Source organism: Marmota flaviventris, chromosome 2 (assembly GCF_047511675.1).
Source record: "Marmota flaviventris isolate mMarFla1 chromosome 2, mMarFla1.hap1, whole genome shotgun sequence".
Lineage (NCBI taxonomy): Eukaryota > Metazoa > Chordata > Mammalia > Rodentia > Sciuridae > Marmota > Marmota flaviventris.
The window spans coordinates 61,255,686-61,271,657 of NC_092499.1; the positions used below are offsets into that span (position 1 = coordinate 61,255,686).

The following is a 15,972-nucleotide window of genomic DNA, read 5'->3' on the forward strand; positions in this document are numbered from 1 at the left end:
AAGCAAAGAACTCTTCTAGAGTGATACACAAGAAACAGATTGTTGGAAGGGGGGATGAGAATGGGGAGTAAAGGGCAAGGGAGACTTTATTTTCACCTTACATTCTTCTGTACCTTCATGTTTCTGTTTAAATTTTTTTTTTTTACGTAAGCATATACTGCTTTACCATAAATATAGTTTAAAATTATTTCCTTAAGTCCCTTTGCTATGTTAAAAACCTAGTTAAATATTTTAAAGTTAATTCAGAGCCCTAGTTAGTAGATCCCTGTTGTGGGGGGGGGTCTATTTTTTTTAAAGAAATTTTATTTATTTTTTAGGTGTAGATGGACACAACACAATGCCTTTATTTTTATGTGGTGCTGAGTCTTGAACCCAGGTCCCACCCATGCTAGGCAAGCGCTCTACAGCTGAGCCACAATCCCAGCCCAGGGGACTATTTTTAATAAGAAAAAAACCTCTATTTAGATTATTACTTCCATCTCCAGCCTAAAGGAAAATATTTCTCATTTTCCTTGGTGTTGCTGAGGAGTCTTTCTATAACACTCTTGATAAAGGAAACTTCTTAACTCACAGTTCCTCCAAATGCCAAGAACCCCCAGGGAGTCACTGTGGCTAGCGTCTTTCTTGGGTGGATGGATAGAGAAGGAAAAAGGTGAGATAATGTGGACTGGAGGAGGACTGAAAAGCTGGATCCACTGGGTGGAGAGCTCGGGCCTGAGGGCTGTTTTAGGTTGGCTGGTGATCACGGGGAGGGAACAGAATGTGCCAGGCTGCTCCTCTGGCCAGAGACCTCTTCTGGATTCCTCTCCAGCACAGGCTAGCAATGCACACAGTGGGATGCTTGACCTGTTTTATTGACTAATAGAGTAGGTGAAGTGTACTAGGAAAGCGGTAACAGTACAAATGTGATCACAATGACAGATAACACTGACGCAGCCAAAAATTAATGCAGTAAAGTACTGATAGACATAAAGAAAATAATTTCTTTGGTTTTTATATGTGGCTGACAGCATCAGTTGGTTGAGAAACTCCTACCTTTCTTTCATTGTCCCAACAGAAAAGAGCGATGAAGTTCAAAGATTTTCAACCTGGCAATTTTATCCAACAGTGTTTTTACTCAAGGGCTTTTAATGTTAATAAGTAACAAAGAAGGTTAAAAATTAGCAAGAAAATATGCCCGTTGAAAGCAAATTTGTGGCCTAAAACATTAATCCTGCCAAATATAACGGTGAATTAAACATTTTAAAAAGTTAAAGTGAAAGACACATGCCTGGCCAATTTGGAAAATTTTCCATTCTAGCTGGGTGCCTGGTTAATGCTGTAATCCCAGGTACTCTGGAGGCTGAGGCAGGAGGAGCGCTGGCCTCAAACTTTTGATCCTTCTGCCTCAACTTCATGGGGAGTGGGGATTATAAGCATGCACCATCATACTCAACTGGTTTGAGTGTTTTATAATAACTATATGTAATATTGGCTATCTGTCTAGAAATTTTATTTGTGAAAAATAAAAATAATTTAAGTGGTCAAAAAGCAATAATCATATATATTTATATGTTTTATATATATATTTATTTTAAATCAAACTGAATTATAAAATCATTTATTCTGAAGTTTTGGTGATATGTATAGCACAGCAAGGTCACTATAGCTAGAAATAATTTATTATATACTTCTTTTTAAAAAATTTTTTAGACACTGATGGACTTTTATTTTATTCATTTATTTGTATGTAGTGCTAAGAATCAAACCCAGTGTCTCACACATGCTGGACAAGTGCTCTACCACCAAGCACAACCCTAGTCCAATATATATATTTCAAAATAGCTAAAAGAGGATTTTAAGTGTTCTCACCACACCACAACAAAACGATAAAAGTTTGAGATCACAGATATGATACTTACCTTGACCTGATCATTTAATAACATAAACATAAATATAGACAATTGTTGTTAATATAAACTTTACAAAACCCACTTATTCTGACTCCTTCTGCCCTGTGCTGTTTCATTTTCTAGAGTCTAAGGTGTGTGGCAGGACCCATGTAGAAGATCAGGACGCGGACATCTCCCTGCAAGCTGGGGGTCTTGAAGGTAACAAGCCAGCTTGCTGATCTCTGCCTCTTTTGTTCCTGAAGTATTTACAAGGCAGCTTTATCACTTAGGAGTTCACTATATAGCAGGAATACAATATTCCTAGATTAGCCAAACACAACTGTGAGCTAAGCCTAAAATATCTTCCTATAAACAAACCAAAGTCTGTTACTATTTGCAGTTTGTACATTATCTTGTAAAAACAAAATTAAGCAGGTCTCCACTTGTTGAACAAATAGAGAGAGATGATGATAAGGGACTGTTTGGTTTCTATCCTTGTGGGCAAGGAAATGTTCTGCTTTGTCTTCCATGCTGTTGACAACCAGTTTACATAAACTCCTGACATCCGTCTATACCATCTATCAGTAGTGAACATTAACGGCCAGATTGCTGCTAATCTGTAATGAGAATATCTGCATAGAACAAGAACTGCATGATTCAAAGGCCCCAAACTGGCAGCCTGCAGGCCAAACAATATCTGCATATGTGTTTTATTGGGACTGAATGGTGTTTAAAACTTTTTAAAAAATTAATTGTTAGTATTTTAAAATCAGGAAATATTATTATCCCTAAAAGGTCTCTGGGGAAATGTCTGATCACAGGGGTGCGGCAGGATGAACTTGGAATATTTTGTTGTGCTGCACAATAAAGAAGTGCTCAAAGAATGATGGACATCTGTCAGGGTACTGGAGCAGGATCAAAGTAGCCCCACATGGCCAAACACATGATATTATTCAAAAAGAATAATAATGATAAATGTTGAGTAAAAAAGAATTCATGAACCACAGTGATACTAAAAAGCATGTGTTGTGGGGGGTGGTAAAGGAAAGTTCTTTAAAACAACTAAGAAGTAGAAAGAATTATAGAAAAATAAGTGTTATAATAACTGATTATAATTGATTCAGGCAAAGATCATCAATAGATATTAAAACCACTAGGTGAAAATTTTATATAGAAAGATAGACATTAACTAACAATATATATTAATTTTTTATTCTTTTTTTATATTTATTTTTTTAGTTGGACACAATATCTTTATTTATTTATTTTTATATGGTGCTGAGGATCGAACCCAGGGCCTTGCACATGCTAGGTGAGCACTCTACTGCTGAGCCACAACCCCAGCACTATATTAGTTTTTATACATTTTTATGTTATACATATAGTTTTATAGCTATTATTGGAACAATAAGATAACAAAGCATAGACTATATTAGATGAGATTATTTGAGTTGATTGAGTATGGAAACCACAAAATGGTTATATAGAAGAATGTCTTTGTCCTAAGAGATTTATGCTAAATATTTAGGGAGATGATTCAGGAAAAAAAAAGTGTGTGTGTGTGTGTCTGTGTGTGTGTCTGTGAGAGAGAGAGAGAGAGAGAGAGAGAGAGAGGAAGAGAGAGAGAGAGAGGAAGAGAGAGAGAGAGCATGGCAGAGAAAGCCAGAGCCAGAGCAAGAAAAGGAAATGTAACGAAATTCTAATGGCTGATGAGTGAATCTAGTTAGGGCCACGCAGGTGTTCATTGTATTATTCTTTCCACTTTTATCTATTTTGAGGTTTTTTTTTTTTTCCAAAATAACAATTTTGTAGAGAACAGCCCAGGAATTTTACATAAAATTTGAATTTTCTGGCCTTTAAAAAAGACTGCGAATCCAGCACCCTGTGCTTACAGCTCAGAGAGCTGAGCGGTGGCTAGTCACTTCAGAGGAGATGTTCCCCAGTCTCCTCCTGTCCGTCTTGTCCTACATTTCACACACTATGGTACGACTGTGCTCCCCACAGATACTGGAATGTATAATCTCCTATAGTCTATAACAGAAAATGCCCAACATGGCTAAAACTATTTATATAGACACATGCTACTAATCCATTTCAACTAACCAAGTGAATGATTTAAAGGGGCCCCTTTTAGGACTATTTTTTTTTTCTTTATTTTGCCAGGACTAAATTCTTAAAGATACCACAAGATTTCCCATTAAAGTTTTTACTGCCTTCGGAAATATTCCTTCCCAAATAACATTGGGAAAGCAGATGCCTTTAAAAATTATGAAAGCTCTAATTAGATTTTAGTGCTAGGGAGCAATTTGCATGGCCCTCTCATAGCATTGAGTAGAATGGGGCCCTGGCACATTTCAGTGAAGCACTTAATGCTTTGTGTTGGATCACAGGGAACTTTGTCGGTCCTGCTCCTCATAGTGCACGCCTATCACCAGGATGGTACTTTGCCCAGCAGTATTTCGGATCTGATATTTGCAGATAGTGAGCCTCTTAGGGAGGCTGTGTGAAGTGCTCTCCCTCCAGCACCTCCCTTGGGGACAGCCCCATCTTAAAGTCCAGCCTTCCTCCTTTCCACCTGTGCTCTTCTCTCTCCCAGTTACTGTCCTTTTTGACCTTCCCTCTTCTGCTCCTGCATCCTTGAAGCTGCCTGACCGCTATTAGAAGTTTGACCCAAGAGCACTCTGCTCGCCTCAGCTGAGTCAGCAAAGCAGAACCCAACAGAGACATAAATCATGGAGATAAGCTGGGCCAGGTTCCAGGAGGCGTTGGAGCTTGCCCAAGGTCAAATGACTGCTTTGGGTGGAATCAGGCAGCAAAATTCTCAACAAGGTTCTGGTCCCTTTGCAGCCACACAGCCCTATGAGGCTATTAGAAGTGGGGCGACAGGCAAAAAGGAGCAGTTTTGAACATTCTGCATGCTATTACTGTTCATGATTAATTAGATTTAAATGACAGTGTGTTTCTGGCACACAGCACACATAGTCTCAGTTGCCCACACCACAAGTATCTTTTTTCATTCCCCCCCTCAAGGGTTTTGTTTGTTTGTTTTGTTTTGTGGTATCAGGGATTTAACCCAGGGCAAGCTACCTCTGAGCTACATCCCCAGCCCTGTTTTTTTATTTTATTTTGAGATATGCAAATTGCTCCCTAGCACTAGAATCTACTTAGAGCTTCCATAATTTTTAAAGTTCCTGTCTTAGCTTCCCAGGTTGCTGGGATTACAGAAATCTTTTAAATATTTTTTCCTAATCGCTGGATCTAAGAACATGTAATGCCACAAATACATTGGGTATCTGTCAGGTACGATATGTACCTATATACATGCTTCATACAAGAACAAGTTTCGATATGTTTTACCACCCACCTCCAATGACCAATTTTCCTCCTCTTGGAAGTGATACTATTCTCATTTAGAATGCTTATACTCTATTGTAATATTTATAGAAAAGTTTTAAACATTTTCTCCCATGTTTATTCTCATCCTTGTTGGTGGCAAACCATAACTTTCTGCCTCCTAAAATAATCTATAGGGCTTTGCAATGAGAGTTGAAAAGAACCACTATTCCAGTGAGAATCTGCACTCAGACTTCCACGAAAGTCATGAATCTCACAGGGAAGGCCCTTCAGGAGCAAGGACAAAGTCACTGGAGACTTCAGAGTGCAGTGCCCAGTGTAATGTCATGATTCTAATGTGTGAAAGCAGCAGGGCGTGGACTTGGGACAGGTGCATTCCAGCTTCCTAACCAGGATGATTTGGCAAATCATTAACCATCCTAAATGCATTTGTAAAACGGGATAACAATATCTACCTTCTACGGTTGTTACTAGTGTAACTCCTGTACCCTAGGTAATGTTACTTGGCAGTTTGTCCAAGTCTACTGGTCACCAGCCCCTACCTGCCAAATGAAAAATGTGATTCCTCCTCTTTGTTTGTCTTTGAGAGAGCTATCACGGTGTCCTAGTTGCTGCTTCCAGCCCTTGACTGACATTGATCTACTCTAATGCCCCTTCTTCCACCTGCCACAGGTAGAAGGTCACCCAGGCACCCATAGTGGCCCTGTCCTATCCTTGACCTCTTACTCCCCTAGGATAATCTATTCTCTTCACCACTGCTGGATGGAATAATTTCCTTCTTCTTCCAATAGTTCTACCATTTTCACCCCACAGAGTGAAGGTTCAGGTATTACAGAGGCTTGGGGTCTTAGTAAAACAATCATTCTCAGAGGGCTGGTTTGTGTTTGTTTTGAACCACACAGACCTTTCCTTGCTGGACACACAGTCCCCAGGGGCTGGGTTGAGTTTGAGTATACTCATCTGCTTTATGATAAAACAGTGCCCCAGTTCCCACCTCAGGCCCTGTGATGACTTCAACCCAATGTGCCTGACTTTTTTATTTAAGGTGATTTTCCTTCAGAGACCTTGTCCCTCCCTGTATTCTGGCTTCTCTCATGACTACACCATCTCTCATCCAATATATTTAAACCCCAAGTTATGGAAAGTGTTGAAGTCCTTCCTGTAGGGCTCATGTGTTAGATGCACTTCAGAGGATGTCATATACCCTGGTGAAAGAAGTTCTACACTCATAACATGGAGCCAGCTATAAGGTCCTGTTACATAAAGATGAAGGACAGCATATATAAAGAATCAAGTATTTTCAAATAAAATGAGGCAGCATAATCTCCTAGGTGGTTTTTGAACTGGTCTTTTATTATGCTGTTACTTTTCTTTTTGGTTATGGTCCTGGTTAGTAACTCAAGGTCACAGCTCCAGAGATTCTCTTCCCCCTGCACTCCTACAACATCAACTTTTCTATTAGATTGATACTGCTAGCTATCATCTCCCACCACATCCTCCATTATTCTGCTCCAGACACAGTGACACATCAGACACACCAGAACATGCCTAGAACATGCACTTGATCCTATCTTGGGGCCTGTGAACTTACCAGTGCCCTCTGTCTGGAATGCTCTCCCCCTAACAGCTGTGTGAGTCATCCTGCATTTCCTCCTGGTCTCTGGTCTAATGCCATTCATAAAGGCTTTTCCTAACCACTATGTAAAAAGGCAAGCTCCCCAGTTTGCCTGCTAGCTTCTTGTTCTGCTTTAATTCTTTCACTACTTGACATATTATTATTATTATTATTATTATTTTTACTATTGGTGTTTCCTTACTAAGATGTGAGTTCCTGAGGGCAGGGACCAAGAACAGTACCTGGTACCAGGCAGGAGTTCTAGAAACACCTGCCAAATGAACATATGTCGATTCTCTTATGCACAGGTGCCACACTCAAAACGCTGACTGAATGAATTTAATTCTTTCCTTCTCTTTACAACAGAAAGTAAGTTTGAAAAAGGGTAGAATAGTTGCTGTGAGCTCAGATGTTACAGTAAAATTTAATTATTGCCATTAGAATAGTACTTACTTTGTCCCTAAAGTAGACTGTGAACTGACTGAGATTAACTCGAAAGGCAATTATTTGTTTTTTTTTAAAGACTAATTATATAACCTGGAAAATTATGATTCAAAATTGAAAACACTAAAAAGAGTTGACTACTGTAGGACTTCTTGGTGAACAGTGAATTACATTTAGTTTAGGAAATAGTTTAAGAACGAATATTGAATTTGTGTCATGAAAAAGGGTCACACCTTTTTTCCCAAATGATATAATAATATTATTTGAAAAGTATTTTCAATTTTCAGAAAAAACTCTTCCAAAAATTCTTAGCAAAATCGATTTCTCAATAATAATTATCATCCTGAAAAGCATTTACCAATGGACAGCTACACCTTCACAAGTGCCTTCCACACTAAGAGTGTGAAGCATTGTGGACATGCTGCCTTAAAAACTGCCATAGTAGCTTTTTCAGAGCAAAGGAAACAATCAAGATCATGAAGAAAGAGCCTATAGAATGGGAGAAAATATTTGCCACCTTCACCTCAGATAGAGCATTAATTTCCATCATATCTAAAGAACTAAAAAAACACTAAACAAATAAACAAACAAACAAAAACCCACCAAATAACCCAGTCAATAAATGGGCAAAGGAACTGAACAGGCACTTCACAGAAGAAATATGTATGATCAACAAATATATGAAAAAATTATGCAGTCACATCAATGTTTATAGCAGCTTAATTCACAATAGTTAATTAAGCTATTAAACCAATCTAGGTGCCCTTCAACAGATGAATGGATAAAGAAAATATGGTACATACACACAATGGAATATTACTCAGTCATAAAGAAGAATGGCTTTACAACATTTGCAAATGGATGAACCTGGAGACTATTGTGCTAAGTGAAGTAAGCCAGTCCCCAAAAGCCAAAGGTCAAATGTTTTCTCTGATATGTGGAACCTAACCCACAAAGTGGGGGTGGTTGAAGAGAAGGGAGGGGAGATAGGAAAAGGAAAGACAGTGGAATGAATCTTGACAATTTTCCCATATACATATATGAAAATAACACAGTGAATCCCACCATCATGTACATCCACAAGAATAAGATATATACCATGCTTGTATAATTATATCAAAATGGATTTTACTGTCATGTATAACTAAAAAGAACCAATAATTTTTTTAAAAAATTGCCAAAATGCAGCTATGCTCAACTGATCCCTTATACCAGGGCTAGACCCATGGTCCAGCAAACTCTTTACACCCCTTCTTACTTGTTCCCAGCTTTCTTCTCTCCCCTTGTCCCTCTGGCCTGTTAATACCTCCCAGGCATCTTGGCCAAGACTTTGGGGTTTCTACCTGTGTCCCCTCAAAATACTGAGCTTTCTACTTATGCACCTTTTCTGACAATATACTGCCTGCCCTGAATGCCTTAGCTCTCATTCCATGCCAACATAAAACAGTTCAAAGTCTGCTTCAAGCATGCCTCCCAACAATCTATTTTCATTATCCAACAACATTTAGAGAATTCTTGCCAGGCCTGGGAACCCACCGTGAGTGACACAGTCTCGACTGATTAGGAACCCAGTACATCAGGAGTGAGAGTGGAGAAGAAATCCACCTCACCTTCCTTCCAAGAATTTTGCTTCTGAAAGGGAGGGTGTACAACCTTAAATAAACATTGTTTTAGGCATATGTCCTTCCCTGGATCACTCTTCCCTTGTCACACAGTTGCACAGCTCAGAACACTGAGGTCATCACTGTGTAAAACAAAGGTAAAGGCCACTCTGTTCAGCATGTCACATTCTAGACTGTGATTTGGACTGCATCTACATGAAATTTAGAAAAGAACCTCTTTCCATTAGAGGAGAACCACTTTTGGTTGTAATGAATACCACTCTCCCTTATCATGTTCTCCTAGTGTGAACTTATAAACACTGAAAAATGGATTGCTTCACTTCTTTTATAATAACCCTTCTTTTAGAGAACAGGACACTATGATGCTTTAACAGTATATATGTGTAAGGTGTAATGAAATCCTGTAGCATGTTCAGGATCCTGGGCTCAATCCCCAGCACTGCAAAAATAAATAAATACAAGAATGGTAGCAAAAGTGAGTTGTTTTAAATTCCTACACTATCCAGTGTACTAGCTGTTGAAAACCCAGGTCTACAGGTGATGTGGGAGAGAATCTATTGAGATGAAACATAAAATAGTCCACAGCATTTCTAAAAGTGAATACCACCTTACCACTTATCAACAGCTCTGCTTCCCGGTTCCTTACATAATTAGTTACTTGTGCATAGACATTCCATTTGTGTCACTAAGGACATAAGGCCATGAAGTCAGGAGAGGTACCTACAGCCCAACATTACAAGGACTCACTATTTTTCTAATCCCTGAAAATTCACTTTAAAGAAAAAATGAGCCAGACGCAGTGGTGCACTCCTGTAATCCCAGTAGCTCCGGAGGCTGAGACAGGAGGATCGCCAGGATTCAAAGCCAGCCTCAGCAACATGCAAGGCGCTAAGCAACTCAGGGAGACCCTGTCTCTAAATAAGATGCAAAATAGGGCTGGGGATGTGGCTCAGGGGTCGAGTGCCCCTGAGCTCAATCCCCTTAACCCCCAACCCCACCCCCCAAAAGTGAATCAATTACCTTGAGCATGCGGATTTCTCTAAGGGCGATTTTCTTTATGACAGGGTCATCTTCTGATTCCAGAAACCTCTTGATGGCCACGATCTGACCCGTGTCCCTGTTTCTGCATTTGAAAACAACTCCGTAGGATCCTTCTCCAATTTTCCCAATTTTTTCATACTTCTCCATTACAGAGGAATAAATCTTCTTAAAATGGATTTTTTTCACATAGCTTTTCAACGTCGTTTATGAAATATGGGCACGAATGGACTGCACTCGAGCCCCAGTCAGGTAGGGGTCGTTGCTGAGGACCTAGAACAGAGAAAGGGCCCTTGTCCAGGAACGAAGGGCGACTCAAATCTTTAAAGCTCGCCCCCGCCCCGCCCCCAGCAGCGGCCACGCGGTGAGGGATGTGAGCCTAGAGGCAGCGGCCTTAGGTAACCCAATTTTAACCGCCTATTATATACTCTGCAACTTAAAATGTAACCCACCATCCTAAAACGAGCCGAGCTGTAAGATAATCTATCTTTTTAATGTTATAGTTCATCCGATCCAAGACACATGAGCTGGCTGGAGGAGCGGGAAAGCTAAGGGCTTCCCCGGTTCTAATTTCGGGTCTCATTTCGCTGCGGCAAGAGGACACCTCCCGGTTCCCTGCGGGGGAGGCGGCGAGGTCCAGCAGCCGGAGACCTCTGGGCCTGCAAGGTGCCCGCCCACGCCCCGGGCCTCTGCGCGGGCCCAGCAGCTCAGCCCCGGGCTCGCGGAGCTCAGCCGCCTCTCGCGCTCCACTGCAACCGCGCGGTGGCAGGAGGACGCCACCCGCGCGGGAGCCTTGCCACTCGCCCCGCGCAGCCTCCGCGGCGCCACGTGGCAGCCTGGGCTCCCCGCACCCCGGCCCCGGGGTGAGCCTGGTTCCTGGCCCGGGACTCACTGCGCCACGGATGCCCGGCCCCGGCCCTGCTCCCGCCACTCGGTCTCCCGACTCGTTCGGCTGGCGGCGGGCCGGGCCCGCGATCCCTATGGGAACCGGCTAGTCTGGGCGGGGCCGCCGCACCCCGACTTCTCTCCTACCCGCCCTGTTCCTCTCGGGAAGAGCTGTCCTGACAGTGGGCCTGGGTCCCTGCATGTCCCGCCCTCAGAGATCCGCAAGACGGCGAACTCCTGCAGGTGGTGGAAAACAGGACACTGTCACCTGGGAACACCCTGCACCGGGCGCCCCCGCCTGTGAAGTCTGCACTTGCCTGGGAGACTCGGCTCCACGGCTCACACTCTTTGGTGTCCCTGCTAGCTTGTAAACGCTTTGAGGACAGCGACTGTGTTCTGATCAGTGCATCAATGAATGAATGAGAGGGAGAAAGGGAAAGAAGATGAAGATATGATGGCTGAAATTGGCTGAAGTCAGCACACCCCTCCACTGGCAGCAATGGCTCCACTGCAGTCGGGCTTTCCCATGTGGAAGGTGGAAGTTTACAGTTTGGGGTTTACCGGATTTAGGTTTCTTTTCTCCATCTTTCTCCCAGTTGGGCGCCTACTGCTCAGATCTGAGCACAATGGTGGGCAGTTGATGGATATGGGGAAATCATGAAATAGGTAAAATGCCAATGGGCCCACCATCTCAACAACATTCACCCCATTCCGTGCGCCCACCAGGAGGTCGATGCTTGCCCCAGAAGCAAAACCTCCAGGGAAAAAATTAAAACACTTGTCTATGAAACAGGTGGCCAGCCCCATACCAAGCAGCATGCTACCAAATGCCAGTCTTAGTGGGGTTCAGGAAGGAGCTGGGAAGAGAGGGTTTTGTGGGTGGCTGGAAAATGGAGAAGCGTATAAATTGGGTCCAGGGATGGCCTAAAAGTGGTCTGTAGACCTCCCAGAAATTCAAATGGCAGCTACTATCAATTTTTTTTTTTTGTCTCTTTAGCTTTGCCTTTTCCAGAATGTCATATAAATGAACTAATACAGCATACAGCCTTTTGAGAATAAACTTCTTTCAATTAATAGAATGCATTTGAGATTCATCCACCTGGTTGCATTTATCAGCAATGCTTTCATTTTTACTGCTGAGTAGTATTCCACTGTATAGATGTAAGAATATTTGTTTATCTGTTCCTGGTTTTCAGTGATTGTATGTCAAGCTTCTGTAAACATTCATGCATGACTTTTTGTATGATTATACACTTTTATTTCTCTTAGAAAAATACTTAGGAGGGGACTGCTGGGTCATATCATAAGTATATGAGTTTTTGAAAGTCACTGCCAAAATGTTTTCTTGAGTGGCTGTATCATTTTACATTCTTGCCAGCAATGTTCCAATTACTCTATACCTTTACCAGCACTTGGAATGCCAGTTCTTTTGATTTTAGCCATTCTAATAGGTGGGTAGTGATATTTAGTGGTTTCAGTTTGCATTTCTTTAATGATTAAGCCTTATTTTTCATTTAGGTGTTTTATCACTTATGGATTCTAGGAGGTTTTTATAAATTCCTTGGGATTTCTGTGTAGACCACCATGTCATCTGAAAACAGGGACAATTTTAGTTCTTCCTAATCAGTATTCCTTTTATTCCCTTTTTAAATAACCATGGTGAGACCACATATCTGGTCTTAATTGCTCATCTTAGGAGGAAAGCATTCAGTCTTGCACATTAAGTAGAAATATTAGCTGAAGATATTTATTTTTGTGGGTATTATGGTAGACAGCTTTTAAGAGGGCCCTTAATGATCCCTGCCTCCTGATACCTGTGCCCTTTTATACTCCCCTTTTCTAGATTTGATATAGGAAAAGAACATGCCAAAAGTGATGAAATATCTCTTTTGAGATTAGGTTACAAAAAGACTGTGACTTCCCCCTTGGGTACTCTTTTGTGGTCTCTTGTTCACTTGCTCTGAAGGAAGCCAGGTGCCATGTTGTCAGCTATTCTATGGAAAGGAACTGAGAGAGGCCCACAGCTAGGGAAGAATTGAGGCTTCCTGTCCAACAATTCCATGAGAAAGTGAATACTACCAATAACTATGTGAGTGAGCTTGGAAGTGGATCACCCAGTGAGTCTTAAGATCTTGAGACTGGAGTCCCAGACAACAAGTTAAGTTCAACCTTGTGAGAAACCTTGAGCCAGAGGCACTTAGCTAAGTCATACCCAGATTCCTAACCTACAAAAGCTGAGATGAATGTTTGCTGTTGAGTTTGGGGGTAATTTGTTATGCAGCCATATATAACTAACAGAAGCCTTTTATCAGGTTGAGAAAGTTATTTTAATTCCTAGTTTGCTTTGATATGTTTTTATTTTAGTTTTTTAAAATCATGAATGAATATTTGTCAAACTCTTTTCTTTGTGGTTGCACATGCCTGCAGTCCCAGCAACTTGCAAGGCTGATGCAGGAGGATCACAAGCTTCAGTAACTTAGTGAAACCTGTCTCAAAAAATAAAAAGGACTAAGAATGTAGCCTAGGATAAAGCCACTCTGGGTCCCTAGATTCCATCCCAGTACCAAATCAACAACAACAGCAACTTAATCTATATATCATATTATTTTTCTTATTAAGTTTGTTGCTACAGTAAATTACACTGATATTTAAAATGTGGAGCCAGGCATGGTGGTACACAGCTGCAATACCAGTGGTTCATGAGGCTGAGGCAGGAAACACTTTTGAAATCATTTTAGGAGATCAGCATTACCCTGATACCAAGAGTAGACAAAAAACTATAGCTCAGTATCTCTCAGAAACATTGAACATTCTCAATAAAATACTCCAATTCCATTCAACAGTATGTTAGAATGATAGAACATGATAAATAAGTTGGGTTTATCCTAACAATGAGAGGCTGGGTCCATATATATATATATATATATATATATATATATATATATATATATTCTTTTTTTGGCACTGGGGATTGAACCCACGGGCACTTTACCATTGAGCTACTTCCCCTGTCCTTTTTATTTTTTATTTTGAGACAGGGTCTTTGGCTAAGTTGCTGAGGCTAGACTTGAATTGTCTTAACCTTGCTTCTGTCTTAACCTCCTGAGTCTCTGGGATTATAGGCATGAGCCATTGTGCCCCAAGGTATTTTCCTTTGAAGTACCACTCCAAAGGCATCACAGAAATCTTGATATGTTGTATTTTTATTTTTATTCTGTTCAAAATATTTTCTAATTTCCCTTGTGACTTTCTGCTTGACCCATGGGTTATTTTGAAATGTGTTGTTTAAATTCCAGCTATTTGGGGATTTTCCAGATATCTCTCGGTTATTGAGTCCCAGTTTAATTCCAGTGTTTTCTGAGAACTTATTTTGTAGGATTTAAATTCTTTAAAATGTGTTGAAGTTGGCTTTATGGCCCAGGATGTGGTCTATGTTGGTAAATGTTTCTGACAATTAAATGTTTTGAAATGAAATGAGAAAATCAGTGTGAATTTCTCCAGAGCTACCTTGTCTGAAGTTCATACCAGGTTAAATAAAGTTAGTTTGGAAAATTAACTTTATGGACTCCACAAGGTTCAGTACCCAAGGAACCTGGGACAGTGCCAAGCCCAGCAGTAGGAAGAGCAGGGAGCGGGTGTGCCAGCTGTTTATGCCCAAGCAGGCAGTGAACCAGAAAGGTGGCGTGACTTGCAGCTGTGAGCTGTTTTGTTCCGGGGAGCTGGAGCAGAATATCAGAGAACAACTTTGAAAGGGAGACAAACAGTTGATGTCACCATTTAGCAAGAGACACCGTTTAGAGACAAGACATGGCCTCTAGACTGTCAAATCGACAGTCCTTTCAGTTGGCAGGGCTTAATTGGTTTTGATATCAAAGAAGTTTAACTCCCGGGAAGTATAACTCTTGGGAAACTGAGAAATGGTCTGGTATGTGGGTTTTTTTTCCTAAAGCAAGTGCAAAGAACAGTGAAACCATATTATTTTCCACTTACAGTGGAGCTGTGTAATTAGAATACTTTGGCATCCCTAGAGTAGCACAAACAGTACTGTGGTATTTTAATCATTTAAGGAAATAATAAACATTCAGCTGAGTAACACATGGAAACAGAAGGAGCCTAGAATTTGGAGTCAGAAGACAGGATTTATTTCTACCCTCTTACTGGTGTTTGATCCTATGCATGAGAATCAATGTCACCAATACAATAACTACAACAACTGGTTCAGGAGTGCCAATCTGGAGGCAGCCACTGTGTTAAGCATATTTTACACCCGAGCCTCACCATATCCCTAGGGGATAGACATTTGATAAGCAATATCCTCCTGAGGTTTCAGATGAGAAAACTGAGTTACAGGGGACGAGTAAGTTGTAAGGACACACAGCTAGTGGCTTGTGAGGGAGATCTGGAATGCAGACTGTACGCAGATAGTTTTGACTCCAGAAACTGGAGTTACCTAATGTATAACGGCGATCATTGGGATTTTTTCAGGACATTGCAAGTTGACTCAAAGTACTTATGATGTATACAATCTTAGCATCCCTTCTTTTTTTTTTTTTTTTTTTTTTTTTGTTTAATTTTTTTTTTATTGGTTGTTAAAAACATTATAAAGCTCTTGACATATCATATTTCATACATTAGATTCAAGTTGGTTATGAACTCCCAATTTTACCCCAAATACAGATTGCAGAATCACATCAGTTACACACCCACGTTTTTACATATTGCCATACTAGTGACTGTTGCATTCTGCTACCTTTCCTATCCTCTACCATCCCCCCTCCCTCCCCTCCCATCTTCTCTCTCTACCCCATCCACTGTAATTCGTATCTCTCCTTGTTTATTTTCCCATTCCCCTCACAACCTCTTATATGTAATTTTGTATAACAATGAGGGTCTCCCTCCATTACCATGCAATTTCCCTTTTCTCTCCCTTTCCATCCCACCTCATCTATCTGTTTAATGTTAATCAGAACAGAGCAGGGAGGAAGAGCAGGAAGAAAAGATTAGCATCCCTTCTTTTTTTAATCTGCCTGGAAGAGGACTCTTGTCATTATGCTTCCTTTTCATGGTAGTTCAGCAACTTGGTCTATGTGCAGCTTCAAACTCAGGAGAGTGATTGGCCTCAGGTTGGGCAGAATACTGGCAC

The 15,972-nt window shown here is 40.9% G+C and overlaps 1 protein-coding gene across 3 annotated transcripts in view; it reads right to left on the minus strand.

Annotated features, from left to right (window-relative positions):
* The window catches only part of Cdkl1 (cyclin dependent kinase like 1), a 58,908-nt gene extending 47,967 nt beyond the window's left edge, over nucleotides 1–10,941 (minus strand). For 2 of the 3 annotated variants that reach the window (XM_027929856.3, XM_027929855.3), the window contains exons 1-2: nucleotides 10,837–10,941; nucleotides 9,927–10,217 (exon numbers count right to left, since the gene is read on the minus strand). In XM_027929856.3, coding sequence (XP_027785657.1) covers nucleotides 9,927–10,094 — 168 coding nt within the window. In that variant the 5' untranslated portion in view covers nucleotides 10,095–10,217; nucleotides 10,837–10,941. Of the gene's footprint in view, nucleotides 1–9,926; nucleotides 10,218–10,396; nucleotides 10,741–10,836 lie in introns of those variants that run through there. The other variant, XM_071607882.1, reaches the window with a different exon arrangement.
* Between the last annotated feature and the right edge of the window lie 5,031 nt (nucleotides 10,942–15,972).